General features: G+C 35.8%; 1 protein-coding gene across 24 annotated transcripts in view; it reads left to right on the top strand.

Moving 5' to 3' along the window:
• LOC117986086 (modifier of mdg4-like) overlaps positions 1–26,941 on the top strand; it is a 244,123-nt gene that overhangs the window by 147,988 nt on the left and 69,194 nt on the right. The window contains exon 5 of one of the 24 annotated variants that reach the window (XM_069501384.1): positions 24,965–25,170. The exons of 15 other annotated variants lie outside the window; for them this stretch is intronic. In XM_069501384.1, coding sequence (XP_069357485.1) covers positions 24,965–25,155 — 191 coding nt within the window. In that variant the 3' untranslated portion in view covers positions 25,156–25,170. Of the gene's footprint in view, positions 1–759; positions 1,169–7,945; positions 8,167–8,652; positions 8,874–10,296; positions 10,509–15,788; positions 16,013–19,387; positions 19,612–20,894; positions 21,113–24,307; positions 24,541–24,964; positions 25,171–26,941 lie in introns of those variants that run through there. 8 more of the 24 variants (XM_069501381.1, XM_069501363.1, XM_069501358.1 and 5 more) reach the window with 8 other exon arrangements.

Here is a 26,941-nt window from a genome sequence, read left to right as displayed (position 1 = left end):
ACTATCGTGGGAGGAAGCCAGGAATTACGTGGATGTGCTTAAAGAAGAATTCTGGCTGTCGAGCGACAGTTGTTACTGTTGACAATACTATAGTTAAAACTAAAAATGTACATATACATTAGGCAGTGGCACAGTTAACGAGTTGTCTGCCAATCTGCATTGGGCCAGTGTGGCAGACTATGGCGTAAACCCTTCTTACAGGAGAGGAGACTCGGCTCAGTAGTGGGCCGGTAATGGGTTGATCATGATGATGATGACAATAACCAACAGTTATGAAACTTGTAAAAAAATCTCGACGCTTTACCTACACTAGCAGGCATTAACTATGAGACGACTAGGTATGTCGACATGGGCCGGCGAAAGGTACACTTTAGGTATTTTATAATTAAACTGTTTAGTCAACTTTGTGTTATTTACTTAATAGGTATACGCAAGACGTAATTATGACATTTTTAAAATAACTATGGTACTGCCAGGCGTCTCAGTAGCGCCCGTACGAAGCGATGCCTCCTCGTTTCTAAATCAAACCGCTAGGATATGGGACGCCCTTCCGGAATCAGTTTTCCCCTCCAATTTTGATATGGGTAGATTCGAGTCAAGAGTGAATAGTCATCTTCTAGGAAACGCGCTCCATCTTGGCTGCACCAGCACTTACCAGCTAGTATGATTGCAGTGCCAAGCACTGTCTGTAGATTTAAAAAACCACAGTAATATTTTCCAGGAGACTGAAAGATATAACCTTCTAATTTGTTGTTCCAGGTCTAGTATACTCAGTATCCAGAACTGGAAGATCTGTGGTTGAAATAGGGGGGTATAAATACACCAGGCGGAGTGACAGCAGAGGGCGACGTGGTGCTTGGTTGTGCAATAGGGTGTATAAGGGTTGCCGTGCTGGTCTTACCACTTTCGATAATGTCATTGTTAAAATCAATAGTAACCATAATCACTAACTCGGATCATTAGTAAAGGTGCTTGAATGATGACCCCGCACCGGAGAGCGCGGTGTTGGAAGGCTCACCGTTGGTTGAGCAAACGACCACTCAACGTAAGCGGCAAATGGCCGTGGACTGTGGGAATTGGTACCTTCAAAATACAAATGGCCAGCTGGGTACTTACCTACACGAGCTGTTCCAAAAATTGTTAGTGAAATGAAATATAGTTGGAGTTTGATTTTTTTTTATTTAATATAGCTTTTAAAATATTCCCCTCCTACCCCAATGCACTTATACATTCGGGCGAACCAGCTTTCGAAACATTTAAATAATGCGGGAGGTAGCACGAAAAGCTTCACGCAAGACTTCCATTGTTGCAAACAAGTGTATTAATAAACCGGCCAAGTGCGAGGTAGACTCGCGCACCGAGGGTCCCGTATTACAGTCGTATTTTTTCGACATTGGACGGTTTTATTTGGCGAACAGATTTGAAACGGTCTTTCGTCTAAAAAATAATGCCGACTTCGTCCGCGTGGATGTAGATTTTTAAATCCCGCGGGAACTCTTAGACTTTCCGGTATAAACAGTAAGTAGCTTTATTTATTTATTCAAAGGAGTTTTAAAAATAAAACTGTTAACCAAACCCGTCCAGTAGTTTTTGCGTGAAAGGGTAACAAACATACACACATACACACTTTCGCATCTATAATATTATTATTAGTGTGATAAGTGTGATTATCTATTGGTATTAAGTTTTCTTTATGATTTACTGTTTCCTCATGAAATACTATTTCGAATGCTTTAATTAAATTAACTTAATTTCCACGTTTGAGTCTAAAAATTGAATTTTAATTGCATTTGCATGCTAGGTAATTTTTCATGAAAACAAGACTAAAATTATTCAAGACTAGCTTATCCCCGCAGCTCTGTCCGCGAGGAATACACAAATTTCGAACTCCTGTTATACCCCCTTGGTGGTTTAATTTTCAAAAATCATTTCTTAACGGATGTCTACGTCATAATAGCTACCTGCAGGCAAAATTTTAGCCCGATCCATTTAGTAGTTTGAGCTGTGTGTTGAAAGGTGAGACAGTCAATCAGCTTTTCCTTTTATAGCTATAGATAATTGCTAGAGGTTTCGATAATAATAATAGTATTTATAGAAACACTATTATTACTTATTGATAAGTATTCGGAATGACACATAGATAAAACTTCGTGGTTTTTCGCTGTGTCACAAAGCCGACTTGTTAAATATTCAGGATGATAAAAAAAAAATTACTTAAATATTTCTTTAATTTGGTTATTTTAAAAGTTCTTTTATTTGTCTAAGTTGTGAGAAAGCAAAAAAATGTTGCACTGTTTTTCAGGTGCTATTTTCACAGTGTCTAGATTTGGGAAACCAGTTATAATGATAAACGGATACCGTTTTTGTCGGCGAAGTGACAGTAAGGGTTTGAGGGGTAGCTGGTATTGCAATAAATCTTCTTCAGGCTGCCGAGCTACTATAATCACGATGGAGGCCGAAATCGTTAATATTAACAGTAATCACAATCACTATTAACATTTTTTAAAGGTCACAATAAAACTTAAAGCTTGTTTTATCTATTTACTGTACAAATTATATCCGCATCCGCTTGGAATGGTGCCAAGCATACTAGCTGCATTTACACGCTTGACAGCCAGGCTGATGATTTGCGCAAATATGAAGTAGCCCTTTTGTCATCTGATGAACTATTAACTTTTGCCTCTAGATATATCCACGTCAATAAACTACGTCAATGTACTACGTTTCAATAAATAAAACCATAATATTTGAACCGGAGCTTTTATTGGATCTTATTTTTTACATTGCAATGATTTTCTTTTATAAATTACAAAAGCTCTTTAGAAATATTATGAAAATAACTCGTAACGATAAGTACGATATACTATTCAATCTTGCGTAAGAAACGAAAACGCCTTTGCATTAGTACCCCAAAATAAACCCCACCATCTTGAGGTTAATTAAAGAAGCTGCTATTGCCATGTTACCAGGTTACCATGCAAAGAGTTTAATTAAAAGTAAAAGTATAAATATTAAATTACAATTAAGAAAATCTTTATGGAATTACAGGACCAGTATTCACGGTGTCACGGTACGGCAGACCAGTCATTGAAATGGGGGGGTACAGATATAACAAACGAATTGAATGTAAAGGACCACGTGCAAACTGGTGTTGCAATAGAAGCCCCTCCGGGTGCCGTGCTACCCTGATAACTATGGAAGATGTTCTTATTCAAGTCAGAGGAAAACACACTCATTGATGGGATGTGTGGATGGGATTGACTAAATAATGTACAGTGTTAAATATTATATGTAACTAACTAGCTTATGCTCATAACTTTGTCCGCGTGGACTACACAAATTTCAAACCCCGATTTCACCTCCTTAGGGGTTGAATTTTCAAAGTCCTTTCTAGCGGATGCCTACGTCATGAAAGCTATCTGCTTGCCAAATTTCAGCCCGATCCGTCTAGTAGTTTGAGCTGTGCGTTGATAGATCAGTCAGTCAGTCTGTTAGTCAGCTTTTTCTTTTATATAATATATACATAATGTACAGTGTTATAATATTAAATGTCTTTGAAAATAATGCTTATTTGCTTTGAAGAAACACAAAAACCGATCGGTATAAGACATCAAGATATTATAACCCTGTGCTGTACTGATATCTGGGAGTCCACTACAATAATCCCAAGAAATTTGCCACCATTATCTGATAAATGGAAGGAGTCGCAACCCACAGCAATGTTTATTATAACACAGAAAGCCAAACATTATAATTTTGCCCCCTTTACGGTTTTTCAGGACCAGTATTCACCGTGTCAAGGTACGGCAGGCCAGTCATTGAAATGGGTGGGTACAGATATAACAGACGAATTTATGGTAAAGGACTGCGAGCAAACTGGTGTTGCAATAGAAGCCCCTCCGGGTGCCGTGCTACCTTGATAACTATGAAAGAGGTTATTGTTGAAGTCAGAGGAAAACACAATCATTGATTTGATGTACCGATATCTGGGAGTCAACTACATTAATCGCAAGAAACCCGCCACCACAATCTGATAAATGGAAGGAATCGCAACCCACAGCAATGTTTATTACAACACAGAAAGCCAAACATTATATGTAATTAAGCTCCCTTTACGGTTTTTCAGGACCAGTATTCACCGTGTCAAGGTACGGCTGGCCAGTCATTGAAATGGGTGGGTACAGATATAACAGACGAATTAACGGTAAAGGACTGCGAGCAAACTGGTGTTGCAATAGAAGCCCCTCCGGGTGCCGTGCTAACTTGATAACTATGAAAGAGGTTATTGTTGAAGTCAGAGGAAAACACAATCATTGATTTGATATAGCGATATCTGGGAGTCAACTACATTAATCCCAAGAAACCCGCCACCATAATCTGATAAACGGAAGGAGTCGCAACCCACAGCAATGTTTATTACAACACAGAAAGCCAAACATTATATGTAATTAAGCTCCCTTTACGGGTTTTCAGGACCAGTATTCACCGTGTCAAGGTACGGCAGGCCAGTCATTGAAATGGCATTACAATTAAGGTCAACTTTACGGTTTTTCAGGACCAGTATTTACGGTGTCAAGGTTTGGCAGGCCAGTCATTGAAATGGGTGGGTACAGATATAACAGACGTACTGACAGTAAAGGTCCACGAGGTAACTGGTGCTGCAATAAGTCTTCCATCGGCTGCCGCGCTACTCTGAACACTGTGAACGATGTTATAGTTCAAGTTAAAGGAGAACATAATCATTGATGTGATGTCCTGTGAATCTACCTGTGAGTCTACCGCAATAATCCCAAGAAAACCACCACCATTATGCTATAGAGGGAATAATAAATTTATGGGATAAAGGGAAGAGTCGCGATCTTCGATGAAGGATTGACCCTTAGGCGATGAGGATTACGACGCAGAGGATTTTACTGTCATGTGACCTCCGCAACCGGTTAAAGATTGACTAGTTAAGCATACGTTTAGAATAATTGCTACTTTTACGTGCTTTTACTTTTCATTATCTGTAATAAGTTCATAAAATATGTACAATAAAAAAAGGTTTATATTATCTTTCATTTAACTAAAACAAACGTAGAATAACTAGAGCAAAGTTACAATTTTAGACGATGTACTGGGACTCTTTTAGTTTTTTCTCATTTCGTAGAATACAGAATATTCTAAACACAAATATTTACCTTAAAGGTGTAAGGTTCGAGAGGACTAGGTACGGGAACCCAGTGATGGTTGTTGGACAGTACAGATATAACAAGTGGAGCTACAGCAAACCTCCGCATATGAGGTGGACCTGCGTGAAGAACCAGTCCGGCTGCAGAGCGACCGTCACCACCATCGACAACGTTATAGTGCGCTCTCGAAATTTCCACACTCACTTGTGATCTGTGATCTCCATTTTTGATCCACTTGAAAAACCAGTCAAGTGTGAGTCGGATTGGCACGAGAAGAGTTACGTCTTGCACATCGTATAGTATATATAACTGCCATTTTGAAATTCGCCATCTTGGTTTTTAATTATTTTTGTTGTTATAGCGGCTGTATTATTATATATTATATATTATATTATATATTAACAGCAATATATTCTGTGAAAATTCTCTATCTATAACGTTTCATGAGCGACAGACAGATGGATGGACAGAGAGGTTTAGGGTTAGGTAGGTTTATAATAAGGGTCTAGTTAGCACTCTTTAGGTGCATAACATGTACAAAACCCTAAAAAAGGAGAAGGTTTTCAATTAGACCCGTTTTGTTCTTTCTTATTTATTTTTAACAGTGTTTTGTAAGTAAGTATATATAACGCGTAAAATTTAACTCCTCACGCGCCATTTTAACTTTTTGTGTCAAATTTCATGTTAAAAGTACGATTTTAGTCCTTATTTTAAAGGTGAACCCGTATTTTGACATGACAGTTGACCCATAGAGTTCAAATGGCGTGTGAAGAGTCATTTTGTACGGACTATACCTTCTAGTTTCTGCTCTACCTCTACCCAATTTCGAGATTTAACTTTCTGATACAGCGTCGCTTAGAATATAGATAGGAATGAAATCTATTACGATGATCTATTACGACACTATGATATGGGATCTACGATACAAGAACTATCAAGTTCACATCACAACTTGTTTGCGTGCTTGCTTGCGTTGGATAAATGCCATAATCCCTTTTTACATCTCAGTCCAAGTTTTTTTTTCTTTTCTTTTTTTTTTTCTTGTTCTTGCAATTTCATGGCAGCTTGTTTGGAGCATTTTATTTATTTTCGTATTATTTTAAATTGGAGCTTTAATTTTTATATTGCATTTAATTTACATTGTCTTCATTTGAATTAACTCACCATTCTCTATTTAAATAGAGCAAGCATTATTTTTGTGTGAGCATATGTATGATGTATCTAGAATGAAAGATGTAAAAGAACTTCCCTATATTTGATTTGATACAAGACATATTGTAAGAAATCAGTATTATCTATGTTTGTAAGTTTAACAGTTTAGTTAGTTTAGGAATTAAGGCTTTATTTATGGATCGCAATATTATTAAGATAACTATTATTTTACCTTTAATAATATTATAAATAAACACTTGTAACCTTAAATAATTAAATTAATCAATATCAGTATCCTCGTGGTGATTATTTCAAATTGTGGATATTAGTTAATTAATTAATTTATTATTTACTTAAATTTGGTAAAACATGAAGTGATGAAAAGAAATACCTCAAAAAGTATTATTTAAAGGCTGTCTTATTGTAATTTTACTAAATCTAAACTGAAAATATAACATTATTTGCAATAGAAAATCATTTTATACAGATCTATTCAAAGACTTGAAGTTTTAAGTGATTTTCTCGATATTACTTAATGTATGTAATGAAATAATAAGTAATTAGATATTAAATCAATTATAATGGCCTTAAAGTAAAATTTAAAAATAGGGATATAATAATCATACCCATAGTAACCTACTCTTTCATAAGGCGGCGGTCGGTTAATTATATTTTTCAGTGGAATTGTATTTTAACATATAATATTATAGTCATATTTATTTGATTTGATAATAGCTTTAAATGAAATGATATTATACTAGAGGAAGAAATGGATACGTATTTTATTTAACCAACACAAAATTATTTATTCAAATGTCTATATTAAACTTATCTAGTATTACACTGTATTATTGTGGTATCGATCAAGACAACGCTTAATGTAATGTTTACCCACGGAAGTATAGCTTACGTAATTAATTGACAACAAATTACTAAGGTAAGTTAAAGTACTTATAACAGTGTTTATATTAGTTTTGTCGTAAGTTAATCATGTCAGTTACTTACGTGAGTAAAACTTACAGGTGTATCCGCAGCCCTATAAAATAGCCCCCCTTATCTTTTAGCATTGACAGATATCAATATAGATAATCTGATAGGTAAGGGCAAAGACGGACGTGTGCCGTCAACAGTTTAAGAAAATTATGACAATATATGAAAATATGAAAATCAACTTATAAGGCTTTATGAAAAAAATATCTTCATATTTTTAATCATAAAGCCTTATAATAATAGAAAGTTCATTAAAATATTACGAGTAGTAGACCAGAGTGAAATAGACGTACCTACCGCAGCAAGTGTCACCGTCCGGGCAGCACTGAAAATTAAAATATTTTTGTTCCAAAACACCACAAATTCCAAGGTGTGTCATCTTGTCCTACCTTCTTTCAATGCGACAAGATAACGCGGTCTATAATGCACACATTTCAGAAGGGACTTGCTATATTTGCTCTTTGTGTCATGTCAAAAGTGCGGTTTACCCTTAGATTAAGGACTAAATCGTACTTTTGACATGACAATTGACACAGAGTAAATATGGAGTCCTTTCTCTGTTTTCGTCGGATCCCTAAACTGTTCGAAGCTTAAGCATATTGTGTTTTATGAACTCTATATAACTTTTCAAGGTTTGACAACTCATAACGCGGTATTCACGAAATCCAGATTCGGAAAGCCGGTTATCGAAATCGGGTCATATCGCTACAACAAATGGTCTGGATCCAAGGGTGCTCGAGGAAGATGGGTGTGTGTCAAGTCCGGGTATGGGTGCAGAGCTACGATTATCACTTTATATGATGAAATCATGCAGTTCTGTCATGAGCACAATCATTGATCGAATGCCACTTATACCCTGTTCATCGAAACGAGCTAATAAGGAAGTAAAAAACCGCACGTGATTAGTCGCAGACAATACGCATAGTGCACACTGCACGTTGACGTTGCGACTTGCGACCAAAATGTCAGTCTTATCCTGTCTGTCGTGCGGTGCGGACGGGTCTTCGCCAGTGTATCTACTTCTATTTATTTTAGGCGGAAAAGACGTTCTATCTTTTCCACCTGAGTATAATGTAGAAAAAATAAGAACATATTTTTATTTCTAACAATTCTTTTATTGTTTGTTTGAGTTTCTCTTTTGGTGTATAATAAAAGCATATTTTATTTTATTCATTAATTTTTTTATAATAAACGGCGGCTTGTTAATATCAATATAATAATACTTATTTGACAATATAGAGTTTATTTAGTCATGATGAACATGGCTAATATTCTTCAAAAATCACTCATAGTTTAAACGCTAATATAAACATAAACACAAATTGTTTTCTGTTTCAAGGTCTGTCAGTGCATGAAGCGATTTTCACTACGTCCAGATTTGGGAAGCCGGTCATTTTAATCGGGAATTATCGCTATAACAAATGGATTGGATCAAAGGGTGTCAAAGGGCGATGGACGTGTGTCAAAGCGGGTAGTGGGTGCAAGGCTACGATCAAGACCTTGAATGATGAAATCATAGGGTTCTTTAACGAACACAATCACTGAGACCCGGGAAATACGAATGTATAAGGACTGGAGGCTGGCTGCATACAATTTACAATACAAATACAATACGCCTGTTGTTTTGTTGCAGTGCAAGAAGAGAAACTAGTGATAAATAAAAATTTGTAAATTAAGCTTTGTAAATTCGCTGTTTTTTTTTTTATTCATTATAGGTATACGCTTGACCACAATCACACCTGATGGGAAGTGATGATGTGGCCTAAGATAGAACGCGTTTACCTAGAAGATGCCTATTCACTCTTGTTTTAAAGATACCCGGGTTGCATATTTTCACAGCCAATCAAAGGGCAGAATTTATTGACGATTACGATAACGATGAATACGTTTTTCTTACACAATTGGGGGGCTGATTGCCAAATTTCAGCTTGATCCGTCCAGTAGTTTGAGCTATGCGTTGATAGTTCAGTCAGTCAGTTAGTCAGCTTTTCTTTTTATATAATAGAGAGAGAAGAGAGATATGAATTAAGTTACATAAAGATTTGACGTTGATATATGATTATTTTGTGTTACAAAGTAATAGTGAATTAAAACAAATGTTTATGTTATATGAAAACGTAATTTTTAAAGCAGTTTTGTTTCAATTTATCAAACTACCCTCAAAATAATGTTCGTAAAATTTATTGATGAAATAGAGACTACAAACTTGATAATATTATAATAAGTATATTATTAATGACATTTCGACCTATTTTTTTTTTTTTTTTTTTTAAATCTTTATTTTTTTGGGACTTTTGCCCGACACGGACACGCCAGCCCCATCGTAACCTAAATTACAATCTAAATTTCATAATGGAGTGCAACAGATAGACCCGAAGAGATATTACTGCTTATGCAGGAATATTTCAATAATTGATTTAAAACTTTCTGTTGTCGGTACACTGAGAAGACTCGTAAAACCACCTATGTCATATTTATTCATGTTATATTTCTGCACCAGCATCTACCGTCGACCTAATTTCCGCGACAGCTGCTAAATTCCATAAATATAAGCCATCTGTGCACAAGTGTGTGTGCTCTTCATTCACTTACTCTAATAGCCTGATGGGACGGAAATCCGACACGACCAGAGAGATTGGGCAGACGTGCGTAGAGGCTTTACGTGCTCTCGGTGGCCAACTTCCTACACTGGACTAGTACGGAGAATATCTGAACAGAAAAATCAAATATCTACCCCACTAGACCAACGAGGCAGTCAATATAAATTTAATATAGTTAGTTATACCACAGAATAATATAATAGCACTAATAGTTATACTTAAAGGTAAAAGTGATGTAGGTATGATTGCCTATTTTTTTTAAAGTTCAAGCATTCACAGGCATGAGATTGCAATAGTCGTCTGTGACTTGAGGCCAGAACTGAAATGTTAAGTGTTTAAATTTTCTTAACACGTTTAACAACAGGAAAATGTCATTTGTATAGTTTCAGAGCCTATGTTCGTATATTCCCGAAACGGCAATCCAGTCATACAGTACGGGCAGTATCGATTCAGGAAATGGTCTGGCAGCAGAGGTCCCAAGGCACGCTGGATCTGCAACAAGAACAACAATGGATGCTTAGCAAAGCTATGGACTGTTGATGGGGTGATAGTCAAAAGTAATGATGAACATAACCATTGAGTTTGTACACGATTGCCCAAAAAAATAAAATAAAGAGTAATGTTTTGAGGGTTTGTGTATATGAGTTTCCTTATTCCACCATAATTTCTAAATGCCTGAACAAATTTGGATGTATGGTATTTTTGGGGTCACATTATCGCAAATGACACTGGCTATAAACTTTAAAAAAAATCAACAAGTATGGCGGCTGTATTGCGCTATTTTCAAATGTGTTTTTTTTTAAACTTTTTAGTTCGTTTTTTTGCAGGACGTGTGCTTTAATTATTGGCTCAGGTATTTCATTTTTAATATGAACAAGTAAATGATTGTTATTTTATTTTGATTTTTAACGAAATTAACTAAACCGTCCTCCAAAAATTGGTCATATAAAACGGCATATTAAGTTATGTTTGAATCTCATCGCTATAATTAAAGGTTTGTCACAGAGAAGGATAGAACTTTTAAGCGAACGGCGGGCATTAGGATGATTGTGTTGAGTTGGTTTAAAAACAATACCGTCGTTTACTGGCAAAAGTCTCGTACCGTCGTTTACTCGCCAAATGCTTTCTAACAAAACTGTGACTTGTTATACCCGTTGTCTGAGTTAGCCCTTATTTCAAGCCGACGAAAGTGTACAGGTGTTAATTGTATTGCTTAAATTAATTTTACATTTAGTTTTTGGGAATACGACGGAAAATGTATACAAGGTGTTAGGTAATATCCGTAACATCCCGGCAAGCTGAGGTTAGGGTCGATGTGTAGATGTTTCAAAAAAATAATGAGCCTTGTAGCGTAATACCCGTGGGAGATATAAGAACTTATTTTTTAAAACTCCTATGTAACAACCCTGCAAACACTATTTGGTACTACATACTTTTTGTCATGTTATATGATTTATCAAACACGCTGTATATAAAGGTTTGCAATAACCAAGAGTAGATTTTCTTTAATTAGCTTATAATTTGGATTAAAATTTTAGATGGAGTGTTCCTACTATCCCGATGTGGAAATCCAGTAATTCAGATGGGCCAGTACAGGTTTAACCGCTGGAGTCGGAGTTCCGGGCCAAAGGTTCGATGGATTTGCACCAGGGACCACAAGGGATGCAGAGCTAAGATAGTGACGATAGATGATGAAATCGTCAGGTACGATCGCGAACATAATCACTGATTGTGTTTCTTTTTACCCGACTACGGCAACGCCAAAAGGAAAATGATTTTGGCAGTCTATGTATGTATGTTTGTATCTATGTTTGTTCCACTGTAGCATCTAAACTTTTGGGCCGATTTTGATGAATGAGGTGTCAATTGATTTGATGTTGTGTTCCGGGTGACATAGGCTACATTTTATACGAACAAAATCGATCTGGCGGAATGAATGCAGCCAGTATTCTTGGCACCATTCCACGCAGGCATTATTTGTATAGTAATTAGATAAGGCTACATTTAAGTTTTATTATATTTTTTTATGTAAAAATTGAATTAAAATCTGATTTTTTTTTGCTATTGTATAAAATATACACTTAATTAAAAACTAATTTATAATTTAATTCAAATTGGAGCATTATACTATGTGTGATACTGACAAATGAATTCCCGTTATCATTAAGTTGTTTTAAAATACATGCTTTGCTTATATTTAACAGTCTAATTTATTTACCCCCGACGCAATAATGAGGGTGTTATATGTTTGAACGAAGACTTTGTCTGTCCGAGTGTCTCTGTGTTTGTCTGTAGCATCGTAACTATCAAACGGATGGACAGATTGGAAGGCGGCTTTATTCGTATGGTGCTTAACTATAAAGAAAATGCGCTTACCGTTTGTCCGTCTGTCTGTCTGTACTGTATCTAATGAACCGTAGGTGTAGAGTTGCAATTTTCAGAAGTCGTATAGCAACTATGCAACAAAATAATTAAAAAAAAAGATTCCGACGAATTGAGAACCTCCTCCTTTTTTTGTAGTCGGTTAAAAAATCAAAATGACCGCTATGCAAATCTAAAATAATCAAAACGTACATTGTGTTATACATATCTTGTATGATGGTACGGACTACGGAACCGTTTGTGTGCCAATCCGACTCGCACTTGACTGATTTTATATCTAATACATAAAGATTATTATAATACCTACTACTATTTTGCTTTGCAGGCGCTACCTTTATTAAAACTTGGACTGGAAATTATGTATTGCAAATAGGTAAATATCGCTTCAGACGGCAGAGTCAGAGTGGTAAAGGAGTGAAAGTTAGGTGGATCTGCAACCAGGACCAGCGGGGCTGTAGAGCTAAAGTTTGGACGGTGGAAGAGCAGATTATATTTTACAATGAATGTCATAATCATTGACAATCATCATAGTTCTCCTGCTAGGTGATTCTCTAACTCAGTGTCTAACACTAAATGATAGCCACCGAGGTTGGTTAGTTCTACATTGCTGCTTCACTGGGTGATACTAAAATATTTTTTCGTAGAAAACTTTCAACGGATTAAAAAATGAACTCCGTGGCTATCATTCCGTGTTAAGAAACTGAGTTACCGAATCACCCTGCTGTTCTGTTGCATAAAGGCTGTGTTACGCCTGAGCTACAACATGCGACTGTGGCGTCGATTCTGATGTTTTTCTTTAAACTAGATTTAGAGTATTTGCATCTCTTTCTTTTTAATATTGTTAAAAAAGGACGGAGAACGAATTTTAAATTTAACTGGCACCTAAAGTCACGAGGTTTGATAGTTCTAAATTAAATTAAGTTTGTCTGTCCTTTTCTTATTACATTGGCAAGATAAAGATGCGAATTCTCTCAAATTTAGCTGCGCTTAGAATCAGTAGGTACCAGTGTAATGCTACACATGGAAATATCAAAGTACCAATTTACGACTTTAACTTTTATTTTATGCTGACACAAAATTGATGTATTTTGCAGTCATAATAGGTAATATTTATAGAATACTAGTGGATAGTGGATACCCTGCGTATGATACTACGCTAAAAATTAAATAAAATAACTCTAAAACCATCTTCGCATTGTTGCCTTTCTAATGAAACCGGTTTGGGGCACATCGGTTAGATAGTTTCAAAGTCTATAACGGACATAGAAACATTTTTTGTGTTTTATATATTAAAAAGTATATCTAATAGTATATCCGGATAATTTAGGGAGGAGTTGTGGTTAAGTGCTATTTTTTGAGTTGTCTTTTTTTTCCAAAATATTTTTATTTATTTCAGAGCCAAAGCATTCGATTATAAGCGACGAGAAAGGGAACCTTGTGCTCGTAGTTGGTGACTATAGGTACAAGAGAGTCCGCAAGGGGATCGTTCCTCGCTGGATTTGTACGCACCATGGCTGTCGGGCTACGGTGTTGACTGCGCAAAATAACATTTTCAACTTATCTCCGCATACCCATTAGATTAATGTTTCTCAACAATTTTTATGTCCCCACTCATGAAAAAGCCAAAAAGTTAAGTAAAAAGCCTTGCGATCCCTTCACTATTCATACTAATATTATAAATGCGAAAGTGTGTCTGTCTGTATGTCTGTCTGTCTGTCTGTCTGCTAACTTTTCACGGCCCAACAGTATAACCGATGTTGATGAAATTTGGTACAGAGTGAGCTTTGATCCCGGGGAAGGACATAAACTACTTTTTATCCCGGAAAATTAAAGAGTTACTACTAATTAGTTAATTTTGAATTCACGTACTTTACCTACTTTCAGCCAGCCGATTTTGAGAAATAATAATAATTTTTGTATAAGATATCTAATTGGTATTTTTTTTACATAGTCATTTAGTTTTACCTATAATTAATATTTGATATACTTGCAGAGGCGAAATTTACTCTATCAAGAAACGGAAACCCTGTATTACAAATAGGTAGATACAGATTCAGGAACAGTAGCAGCAGCAACAAGACTGGGAGGGTTCGATGGGTGTGCAACTATGACCGATGCAGAGCCACCGTATACACTTTGGACAACCATATCGTTGAGTCTAAATACGACCATAATCACTAAATGTATGCTTCAGTAAACGACAAAGCGTAGAACCCGCGTTTCTAACAATTGTCATTCGAAAATAGGGGCCACAAACTCTTATTCACGTGTCCTTAACCAATATGGTATTTTACCCTTTTTAAAGTGTCTTAATTTGATCCTACCCGAAGTGATTCAAAAAAACTACCTAACTACCAAAAAATATTCAAAAATTTTATTCGATTCATAAGTGCAATAAAAATGCTTTTAAATATTGCATTTCAAATTTCGCCGCGAAAAAGCTATCGCCATCTTAGGTTCATGAGCAGTCATGACGTCAAACGGATTGGCAAGCAACGTGTTTTCTTAGTGAAATACATTACAATTTCAATCCATGTGACGTCACAGTCGGAATTCATCATGGCGTCATCAGCTTCGTGCGTTTAGAATATTTTGTAGAACAGATAAAAAATAAAATGTTCAACAAAATGAATTATAAAATTCATTATATAATTTTATAAACTGAAATTTACTTAATTAATTTTTCAATTGCTTGTGGGGCCGTGAAAGGCTAGCAGACAATTGTTTGTATATTATTAGCAAGCTTAATATTTTTGTACAGCTATTCAATTTAGTTGTTATGTAAAATACCTATATTATGTTATCTAAGTTTCGTTTATTGTTTTTAGGTTAACTGTAGGTGTGTAAGTTAAGCTTAAGTTTAGTAATGTTGGAAATATTTAGAAATTAGAATAGGTTACTATTGGAGAACGCTGGCTCGCCAACAAACTGGCCCGCAGTTTGACGAGAGACATATCATGTAAATATTATGTAAATAAATAAATTATAAATAAAGTTAAAAATGTGTTTTTTAATAAAGTATGTTTACTAATGTAATGTAAAGTATGTGGTAGCTACCTAATATGTTTAATGTTGACTTAAACACTTCAAGTAAACAGTTTTATTTTAGTTTTCATTTGACATTGCAATCGATTGACACCTCATTCATCAAAATCGGCTAAGTAGTGTAGGTGCTACGGTGGAACACACATAAATACAAGCATACATACATACATTTATACATACACATTACACATACTGTTAAAATCATAACACGTCCTTTTGGCTTTGGCGTAGGTGTCAATCGATTCGTTATTATGGTCCGGGTGACACATAGGCTACATTTTTAATGAACAAAATCAATATGCCGGATGGCACCCGCTGGGGCGTGTTTGATTTAAAATTAAAATATACCAAGCGGCAGAAAACCAATTTCACTATATTATTTCAGCGTTTATAGTTTAGTTTTCAACTGTATCTTGTTTATATTTATTGACTACACATAATATTTCAGAGGCAGTTGTATTTTCCATGTCACGATTCGGCAACCCGGTTCTACAGGAGGGTAAATATAGGTTCAGGAAAACCGGCGGCCACAGCAAGAGTGCGAAAGAGAGTGGACGAATACGATGGCTCTGCAACTATGACTTTAAGGGATGTAGGGCTACTCTGATTACAGTTGGCAAAGTTGTTGTTGGCAAAATGAACTATCATAATCATTGACTTATAAAAACCGGCTAAGTGCGAGCCAGGCTTGCGCATTGAGGGTTCCGTACTACAGTCGTATATTTTCGACATTTTGCACGATAAATCAAAAACTATGATGCTTAAAAATAAATAAAAATCTGTTTTAGAATGCATAGATGAAGCTCTTTCATATGATACCAGCCTTGATATAGTTATCTTACTTCGAAAATTGAAAATACTAATTTTTAGTTCATGACCACAATTTAATTTTTTTTGTGTGATGTAACCACAAATTCACGGTTTTCAGATTTCCCCGAATGTCTGCTATAAGACCTACCTACCTGCCAAATTTCATGATCCTAGGTCAACGGGAAGTACCCTGTAGGTTTCTTGACGACCGACAGACATACAGACAACAAAGTGATCCTATAAGGGTTCCGTTTTTCCTTTTGAGGTACGGAACCCTAAAAATATGAGTTTTATGTATTTATATATTTTGTTCATTATTTTATATATATTTTGTTCATTTTGATAAAAGATCATGATTCATAAACCTGTGGTACCTAGTAAAATAAACATTTAAAATTATAAACTTTCTATGTTATTTCTCACTAGCGGCGTGTGCTACCACGCTAAAAAAAGAATATGCCTCGTTTTAGTGGTCTAAAACCATCTTTGCATTATTGCCTATTTAATGAAACCGGCTTAGGGCTCATCAAACATTTTTCGGGTTGAGCCACACATAACAGTTTGTTCCGGCGATTCTTTTGCTTGAAGTATGTAGGGTTTAATGCTCAGGTGGAAGAACCGCAAGTTTCTAGATTCAGCGGGTTGAGCTTTACCTTGATATTATGTTAATCAGTTTCTGACCTGTGCTGACGATGGTCTGAAATGATGATTATTTATAATTCATCACGATTAACCCATCGCCGGCTCACTACAGAGTACGGGTTTCCTCTCAGTGTGAAAAGGGTTTTGGTCATAGTCTGCCACGCTGGCCCAATGCGGATTGGTAGACTTCACCCACCTTTGAGAACATGGAGAACTCTCAGGCATGCAGGTTTCCTCGCGATGTTTTCCCTCACCGTTCAAGCAAGTGATATTTAAATGCACATAACTTTGAAACGTTTGAGGTGCGTGCTCGGGATCGAACCCCCGATTAAGAGGCGGACGTCCTGACCACTAGGCTATCACGGCTTATTTTTAATTACAGGGGCGATATTCATCAGGTCCCGCTGCGGTAATTTGGTCATACAAATAGGTAAGAACAAGTTCAGAAGACGGGCGAACTGCAAGGGTTCCAGGGCGCGGTGGATGTGCAACAAAACTGGATGCAGATCCAAAATACGTACTATTGATGAACATATCATTTATTATGATGACATACATAATCATGATTAATGTCAAACATCTTGCCGCGTTGACAGACGTGAAGCAGACGATTAAGGAGCTAGCGCGCGCCACAGTGCGGCGAGTTGCGGTGCGTTTTAAAATCCGTAAGACTTCAAATCTATCAAAATCCGGTGCGGAATTAATTCCGCAGTGCGCGCGCTTTTATGTAGTTCACAGATTTTGCGGAAAAAAACGCACGGAAATTTACCGTGGTGTGCGCTAGCTCTAAGTTGAGAAGGAAGATTGGCTGCGCATGTTTGGTGCAGCTGCACGCCATAAACCAAATTGAATTGAAGTTGGGATAAGATGCCACACTTAAAAACTTTAGGAAAATTTGGACAATATATAAAAAATATGAAATCGGTGGGCCTGGGGGCAACGATACTGATATTGGAGAGACATTGGAAGCTGGAGCTTCCTTGAGATGAACATTTGTCATCATCATCATAATCATGATCAACCCATCGCCGGCACACTACAGAGCACGGGTCTCCTCTCAGAGTGAGAAGGGTTTTGGCAATAGTCTACCACGCTGGCCATGTGAGGATTGGTAGACTTCACACGCCTTGGAGAATGTTATAGAGAACGTTACGCAGGTTTCCTCACGATGTTTTTTTTCACCGTTAAAGCAAGTGATATTTAATTACTTAAAACACACATAACTCCGAAAAGTTAGATGTGCGTGCCCAGGATTGAACCCCCGACCTCCGACTGGAAGGCGGACGTCCTAACCACTAGGACGTCGCTCCCACTAAGCTATCACAGCTTGTGGAAGCTGTGATAGCCTAGTTCTCGAACATTTGTAATTGATGATTAATCATTAATTACATGAAAAATTATATATGTAATTTGAAATATTAAGAAAATAAACTAAGGATATAGTTACTATTTAATAGTTGATTAATCTAAGAGTTGACCTTAAAAAAAATATTTTTGAAATATTTTATTAAACTTTGAATTATTATAATTTGTTTTCTTTGTTCAGGTATAAAGCCACCCAAAAAGCATTTGAAAAAATCAGACAAAAATACTTTTGTAATGTTTTTAAAATATTTTTCGTTTAATTTATTGCATCTTTTGATCACTTTGATTTTTTAAAAACATATTTACTGTTCTAATTGGGTTTGAAAAAAGGCCGATTGGAATATTTGATAACGAAATTATTTACTTATTTTTGGAAATTCAAAAAAATACATTGGGACTTAGAAGACTTAGCCAAAACACTAAATTTTTTTAAGACAGGTGTATTCGGAGCGAACTTCATACAAACGGAGTTAGATTCTTATTTGAATATTAACCATTTAAACTCAGTGAAATTTTGAAACATTTTGACGCAACCCACGCTTGTGGTCAAATCGTCAGGCGCGATCCCAGGAGACGCGGGTTCGATTCCTGCCGGTCCGCAATTTTTGATATGTATTTAAAATTATTTGTTTCATGTAGGACAGCATGTGCCACCTCAGATAATATGTCAAGAATCTACCACTGGTCCGGAAAGCAGATTGATTTCAGAGGCTCAATTCTTGTTGTCCCGTAGCGGTAATCGCGTAATACAACTAGGCAAGTTCAGGTTTAGACGAGGGTCAGGTGGTAAGTATCCCCTTGAGCGATGGATTTGCAACAGAGACCGTGGAGGATGTAAAGCAAGGATCTTGACTATATGTGAAGAGATTGTTAAAGTGTTTAATGAACATAACCACAGCTAAAAGATATCATCATTTCAACCCATCGATCGCCGTCTTACAAAGTTCTAGAAAAATAAACGACTCTAGACAAATAATAATTTTACTCTAGACAAAAAATATTATTTTTTCACCACAAATAAAATGATCATAAAGTGTGTTCACATTCATTAGGTATATATATATTTATAATTTTTTAAATAAATTATTTAAGAGATGAAATCATACAGTTGTTTTGTTTGTTACATACCTTTTTGTTCGAGTTTTTCCGTTTCTTAATTCATTGAGAAATTTTAAATTTTATTATGATTCCAGTATACCCTAACATGACTATAATATTTTTGATTTTCAGGAGCAGTTTTTAGTACATCTCGATATGGCCAGCCGGTTATATTGATAGGTAACCGTCGCTTTAACAAGAAGTACTCCGGTACCAGGGGTCAAAGGACTAGGTGGGTTTGTGTAAGGGCGCAAAGGGGTTGCCAGGCCAAAATTGTTACTGTAGGAAATGATATAGTCACTTGTAATAATATACATACTTGTGATACTTATGAATACTAATCAAGTGATATCTTTAAATATTTTCATGAACCCCAAAATTATTTATTACGATTTCAATTATTATGAAGTTTTTTAATAGGTTTTTAGAATATTCTTTATAAGAAAAAATTCGAAAATTGTGGCCTTATTTCTTGTCTACCTACATTATAAAGGGAAAATTTCAGTTTTCTAAGTCTCAGGGTTGAAGAGTCTGGGTGTTGATGAGGCAGTTAGTAAATGAGTCAGGATATGGTCAGGATTTTTATCTATGAATATATAACAGGAAAAGCTGACTAACTGAACTATCAACTCACAGCTCAAACTACTGGACGGATTGGGCTGAAATTTGGCATGCAGTTATGACGTAAACATCTGCTCAGAAAAAGGGTTTGAAATTTGTATAGTCCACGGGGACGAAGTCGCGGAATAAGCTAGTTTTTACATATGTATATGCATTGAAGAAACTATTTATAAGTTACAACTGTTTTTTGTAATTAAAACTCAAAATTACCTACTATGTAATTATATAATTAGCTACTTACATCATTTGCTATTTATTAAAATACCCTAGATATTTTTTTTTTACTTTTAACACTAGGACACTTACAAAATTACATTACATACAACAACTAACATTAGGACAAGTAAGTAACACTTTGATTTATAATATTAGGGATGTTTCCGGGACAAAGGCTATCTTTATACCAAAATTTTTTTCGAAATCGGTTCAACGGATGGATGGTGAGAAGGTAACATACAGACACTTGGATTTACAATATTAGTATTAATATTTTATTTTATTTTATATGTCTGACTAACTGATGCCTGCAACTTTGTCCGTGTGGATAAGGTTTCTAATAATCCCGTGGGAACTCTTTGGTTTTCTACTATATTCATGCAAAAAATCACGTCGATCCGTGCGTTGCTCCGTTGCAGCTTGATTGAAACTTTTGCATTGATAATAGATATTTTTTTTTTGAAAAATACATTTTATTTTATTTAATTTTAGAGAAAATTTAAATAGTTATTCAATATAGTTTGAAAAAGTTTATTATTTCAGTTTTGAAAAAGAATATTAGCCATGTTAAATGACTAATATTCCCCTTTCCTCTCCAACTAAGCGTTAAGCTTGTGCTAGGAGTAGGTACGACAATAGTGCAACGGGCGGGGTTTGAACCGTCGACCTTTCGGTTTTCAGTCCACTCCTTTACCAGTTGAGCTATTGAGGCTCATAACATATCATCATACTTATAGTAGCTTTAAGTATATATTTTTTTAATAGTTTCGCTCCTAATCTGCTTCAATCCTTACATTTTTAGGTGCCGTCTACACTGTGTCGAGATTCGGAAAACCAGTTTTGGAGGTTGGTGGCTATCGTTACAACCAGAAGTGGACTGGTAGAAAGACAGCTGGAGTTAAAAATACGTGGGTTTGTGTGAAGGAGCGCTCTGGCTCCTGCCGTGCTAAGATAGTGACAGTTGAAGATGTGATAATATATTGTGATAATTGCCACAATCATTAAGCGGAGTAGAATAAAACAAATAAATGTTCTGATATAGTTGGCATCGAAAATTATTTGATTTCTTTGTTTTTATTTCTATTAGACAGAATAGAGTATTTATAGGTCTATGACAGATAGACATTTTTTTCGCATAGCAGTATGCTAATTTCGTCGAAATGGGCTTAACGGATGGAAATCAATCATTTTTATTTGTTCAAGTAGGGTATTTTATTTTATTTTATTCGTTTTTTGCAGTCAACAGGGATATATACAATATAATTTTACATAATGACAGACTGAAAATAAGGCCAAATAGGATTACATTTTTTTACAGATTCCTTAAATAGATATTAATTATAAATTTATAACAGTAGGTACGTTTGATAATTTAAACAAGCTTTACAATAATATAATAATATGAAAATATAAAAGTCAATTAACTAGTAAAAATACCTAGTAGGTGATTCACAACATATGTGTGTGTATGTGTGAGTGTATGTGTGTCTGTGTGTGTGTGGGTGTGTGTTTGTGTGAGGGAGAGAGAGAATACGTGAGAGAGTATGCGTGACTGCGTGCTTGTGGGTTATGATATTATGCGGATTTATGTACTATTATAGATACTAGTATAATTATAAAAGATAATAATTTTCTTTTAGGTTCTAGGCCCGTGTACGCCGTATCAAAACGTGGTCAACCAGTCATACTGATGGGACAGTACAGATACAACAAGTGCTTCGGAACAGGTCCGCGAGCCCGCTGGCTCTGCGTCAAGAGAAGCACCTACAAGTGTCCCGCCAAGATCCACACGTGTGACCAAGAAATAGTTTATATAGTTCCTCATAACCACTAATACAGAGACGCCTCCACTAGTCTTGCCCTCATCCACCCGGTTCCCGCCACTTTGGTGGTTTGATACATTGGCCGCGAAAATTCAAATTTTAGTTAGTTTTTCGGAAATAGTAGACTAATCATACATCGAAGGCTTATGGTAATGAGTTTTGCGGGCATAACACTTATGCATCTACATGTTTTTCCATAAAAACGTTGGTCAAAAATACTCGTATACATTGGCAGTTTCAACTAGATGTTTTTTTCCCGCCACTTCAGCATTTACAAAATGGTGGGACGAAAGACAGCGTCCTTAAATTTAATAATAAAAAACTCAACTACCTACTTAATAAGAATATTTTGATTAAGATGTCACTTATTATTCAGTAGATATTGTTACATATTTATATAGATATCTAATATGGAATAAATAGCAGGTCGAATAAATAATAATAATTTATTTTCATACATTGTACCTAAAGTCCGCGACAGGTCGAGATGTCAGGGGTATGAGGCACGCCCCGCACACCCGCACGTCAACTGTGCTCGCCCGCACCGCATTAGCGCAGGGACTGTGCGGGTGTGCGAGGCGTCTGACCTGTCGTATGCTATACTTTTTTTAACTTGGAAAATTAAATCCACATTATTTACCCTAGCCACGGCAATAATTCTCTGCTCCATCAGTTTTAATGTGAATGGCGAGCAAAACGGGAATAGAGAATGAATAGAGAACCATCTCCTTTTTGAAAGTCGGATAAAAAAGCAGACTCTGTTTATAAAATTGGGTATATGCCAGGACAAAAAGGTAGTCTATCGGGCTCTTACTTGTTACTAAAGTCGTAAGTAAACTGCTATTACTATTTCAGATATATCACTACAATTCGTGCCATCCCTCCGCGGTAACTTAGTGGCCAAATACAAAGGGTATAGATATAACAGAACTTCACGGACCAGCACGCGAGGTTTTCGCATCAGATGGGCGTGCGTGAAAAAACATTCACACAAGTGTACGGCCACTCTTTATACTTACAAAGACTTAAGAGTAGTCGCGGACAAACCACATAATCACTAGAGTCTTGGAAAAATGCTAAACGCAACGTCACGCATCGCATTTATTCGACGTTTGTGGTGCGTATTTATTTTTCATGTAGGTATACGTTCGTAATGTTGTAAGTAAACTCTTATTACGATTTCAGATACACGAGTGCAATTCGTGCGATCACACCATGGTAACCTAGTGGCCCAATATAAAGGGTACAGATATAACAGAACTTCACGGTGGAATACAACAGGTTCTCGCATTAGATGGGCTTGCGCCAAAAAACAAGCTCTCAAGTGTACGGCCACTCTATATACTCGCAATGACTTTAGAGTGGCGGACAGTCCGCACAACCACTAGAGTAGCTGTGTGCTTAGTAAGACTCACTGCCGTACTCAGAGTCGCTAATCGTTACTTAAGATTGAGTTAAAACGAGACATTTATGTGAGAGATATGGCTCTGTCTCGTTTTAACTAAGCTTAAGTAACGATTAAGCGACTCTGAGTGCGGCAGTCAAACCAAGATCTAATAAATTGATTTTACATCTGACCAAGTTGATAGAATTCAAGCGTCGAAACAGCGTTTAAGTAAAGTAAACCTTAATGATCATGTTTTAAAACTCAAATTCGTCCATACATGTATAAGTCAAATAATAAACTCTACCCTATAGGGTAGTAGTCTTTGTTCAGAACCTGCATATATAATAAGTATGAGCTTATACGCCTTTGCGTGCATATTTACTTTTGTTAATCTTTGTTCATTATTATAATAAAATAAAAGTAAAAATCAAAATAAACTTGTTCTATTTCTTGAAGGTGTGTTATTTAATTCTCCCAAAACAACGATTATATTTTTAGTTCTAGAAATCAAATCTATACAGGTTTCACATACAAAGGTCATGATTTTTTTTGTAATGCCCGGTATTGGTTTTTTTGTACAATGGTTCCAGTTTCATTTCGATAACTCTGAAACCGGAGAATGAAGTCTCTTGAAAACCTTGTCTCATAAGTTCATTGTATTCTAAAGCAGTTCTCATTTTTGGTCATTTGGCAAGAAAAAAGCTTGATAACCTGCATCCGTAACTAGCAAGAGATTCAGAGTAAGACGGAAAAAGCATTTGCAAAGTCACCAGCAACATCCAATGTTCTTTCCAAAAGGCTCAAGATTGACCTGCCTGACAACAAAGAAAGAAGAAAGAATGCCCCTTTACTTAGCTAAAGGTCAAAGAATTCTAAATACAAAAGAAAGAAAAAATATGCCCCTTAGCTAAAGGCCACAGAATTCTAATTACGTTTTTTGATTCACAATCCTGTTGCGACGAAAAAAAGGTTTGAGCTTTTCTAATTCATATTTTATTATTTTAGAAGTACAGTTCCTTACGACACGCAAAGGCTACCCTGTGATACAAAAAGGTTCATACCGGTTCAATCTGGCCACTAATACTAAGGATAAGGAACGAAAACGTTGGATCTGCGTAAAAGTGCACTCCGGATGTCGTGCTACAATCACCACTATTGACGGTACCATCGCGGCAATGAAACCTCACAATCATTAACTTACTCTTACGCTACTATGAATAAAACTTATTTATTCGCAATTATTGTTCTTTTTAGAAATGATTCTGTTTCCTATAGTTTTTATCGTATTCGTTTTTACTTCATATTTATTATCATTATTATCATTATTAATTATCGTGGATGCTCTTTTAAAATCCGGACTTGCTCTAAGGCATTTTCATCCAACCATATTATTTTAGTTTCTAGTTCGTTATGCAAAATTTGAAATGCGTGATAACAGTCATGCTTATCGATTATTTCTATCAGTAACCGAACAGTCTTTTTTTCTTTATATTTTTATCCTAAGGTTGCCTGGTAGTGATAGCTATTCGCTACTAAGTAATAAGACCGCATTTGTATCCTACTTACGTCTATTTATTTCTGTTCCTTTTTATTTTCTTTCGTTCGGTGGTACAAAAAACTATCTACTTATCTATCTAATAGAAGTTACTCTTCTGATTTCAGAAGTAGTATTCACCACGTCACGTTTTGGAAAACCTGTAATACTCTTCGGGGGATATCGTTTCAATAAATACTGTAGAAGCAAGGGTCCAAGAGCTTTATGGGTCTGCTCACAATACAGCTGTAGCTGTCGAGCTACTCTTGTCACGTTCGACGACATTATTGTTAAACAGAAGAATCAACACAATCACTAAACACCTAAATATAATTTATTTTATAACAGTTTTACTTATCTATTTTTCAACGATGATAAATTTTATCAATCTGAATTCAAGCTCTAAGTTAACTTTTTTCGATGTTTGTTATATTTGTAGGTGGGCTTTAAACATTTGCTCTTGAAAATAAAAGAAAAACATTGGTGCTTAAACGATAAGCTGGAATACATCTGCATTCTGCTCGCTTCAGATTAGTCAAACGTATGTTAAAGACTGGAATGTACCTGAGAAATGTAAAGGATGGAATGCACTGGAAACGTATGCAGGTGTGTTTCATATATTCGTCGCATTGTTTTGTGTACCTTTTCTATAATAAAAATAATAAATCAGCGATTCTACTATAGTAACTTGTATTAATTAAGTTATATATTCGATAGTATTTTACTTGCTGTTTTCTGTTCTTCGTATAAAAATGTCTCTCTAATTTCAGAAGCAGTATTCTCGACATCTCGTTTTGGGAAACCGGTAATACTGTTAGGAGGGTACCGCTTCAACAAGTATTGTAGAAGCAAGGGTCCTAGAGCCTACTGGGTTTGCTACAAGATGTCCAGCTCGAACTGCCGTGCCACTCTTGGCACCATAGACAATGTTATTGTTAAACTAAATAACGAGCATACACACTCCTAGTTGACATACAGTTTTCTAGTTTAGGAGCATACACATTCATAGTTAACATCCAGTTTTTTAATTTAAATTTAATAATTTTGTATTCTTAGTCCAATGCTACAAATGAAATCATTGCGGAATCAAACATTAAAACATAAATCGGTAGTAGTGAATAAATTACTTTAAAATAATCGCCTTTGGGTTTATTTTACTTTGACTTTTAACTTTTTCAACGATTTTATATCAATGTTGTTGAAATGTTTTGTTACTAACTTTAATGGTCTTTCAGATTCCATAATATTCTCAACATCTCGATACGGAAAACCGGTTATTTTGCTCGGGGCGTACCGATATAACAAATACTGTAGAAGCAAAGGTGCCAGAGCCTCGTGGATCTGTTCAATGGCTAGAAGGAATTGTCGCGCTAGTCTAGTAACCATTGATAACGTAATTGTTAAAATAAATAATGAACATAATCATTAATATTCGATTTTAAATTTTACACACTAAATTGTGGCTCTTTATGTGTCTACTGGGGAGCTTATGGTAGAGAAAGAGTCGTTTAGTTTGTGATGATGGAGAAGTTGTATTCCCTGTATGATACAATAAGATGTATTTTCTTTGACGATCTCCCAGGTGCAGTGGTGAGTGCTGTGGACTGTGTGTGCATAAGTGAAAGGTTTGGTGATGGAAATATTTTTTATGTATAAAAAGTTAAAGATTTTGAACTATTTTACTTAAAGAACTGCCAATAAAACAATTTTAGCGATATTTCAGGCGCGCACGGCATTCCAGTTTACTAACAACAAGTTTTAATAACATCATAGTCAGTAAAAAGCTATAAAAGACGCTTTACGTGCTTTTTCAGGCACTAGGGCCAAAGTTTACCTTGTTTAATTTGGGATATTATTTTTACAGGGTCACCCTTATTGCCGAATGTAAGATGCCCATCAGAAAATCAGGTTTTCAAAAATGATGACAGCGTTGCCGATGAAGATTACATATTACATAGTTACCAGACTTCTATAGTAAGCGAGACAGGATCACAAAATGTTAGACAATTTGTGGACATTCATCGTGTACCGAGACGATTGTGCTTATTACCCACAAAAAATTTAGATCAGAATACTTTAAAAATGAATGAAGAGTTAACAGAAAA

The sequence above is a fragment of the Maniola hyperantus genome, chromosome 10 (assembly GCF_902806685.2).
Source record: "Maniola hyperantus chromosome 10, iAphHyp1.2, whole genome shotgun sequence".
In the NCBI taxonomy this organism is placed as follows: domain Eukaryota; kingdom Metazoa; phylum Arthropoda; class Insecta; order Lepidoptera; family Nymphalidae; genus Maniola; species Maniola hyperantus.
This window is presented reverse-complemented; position numbering and strand designations above follow the sequence as displayed.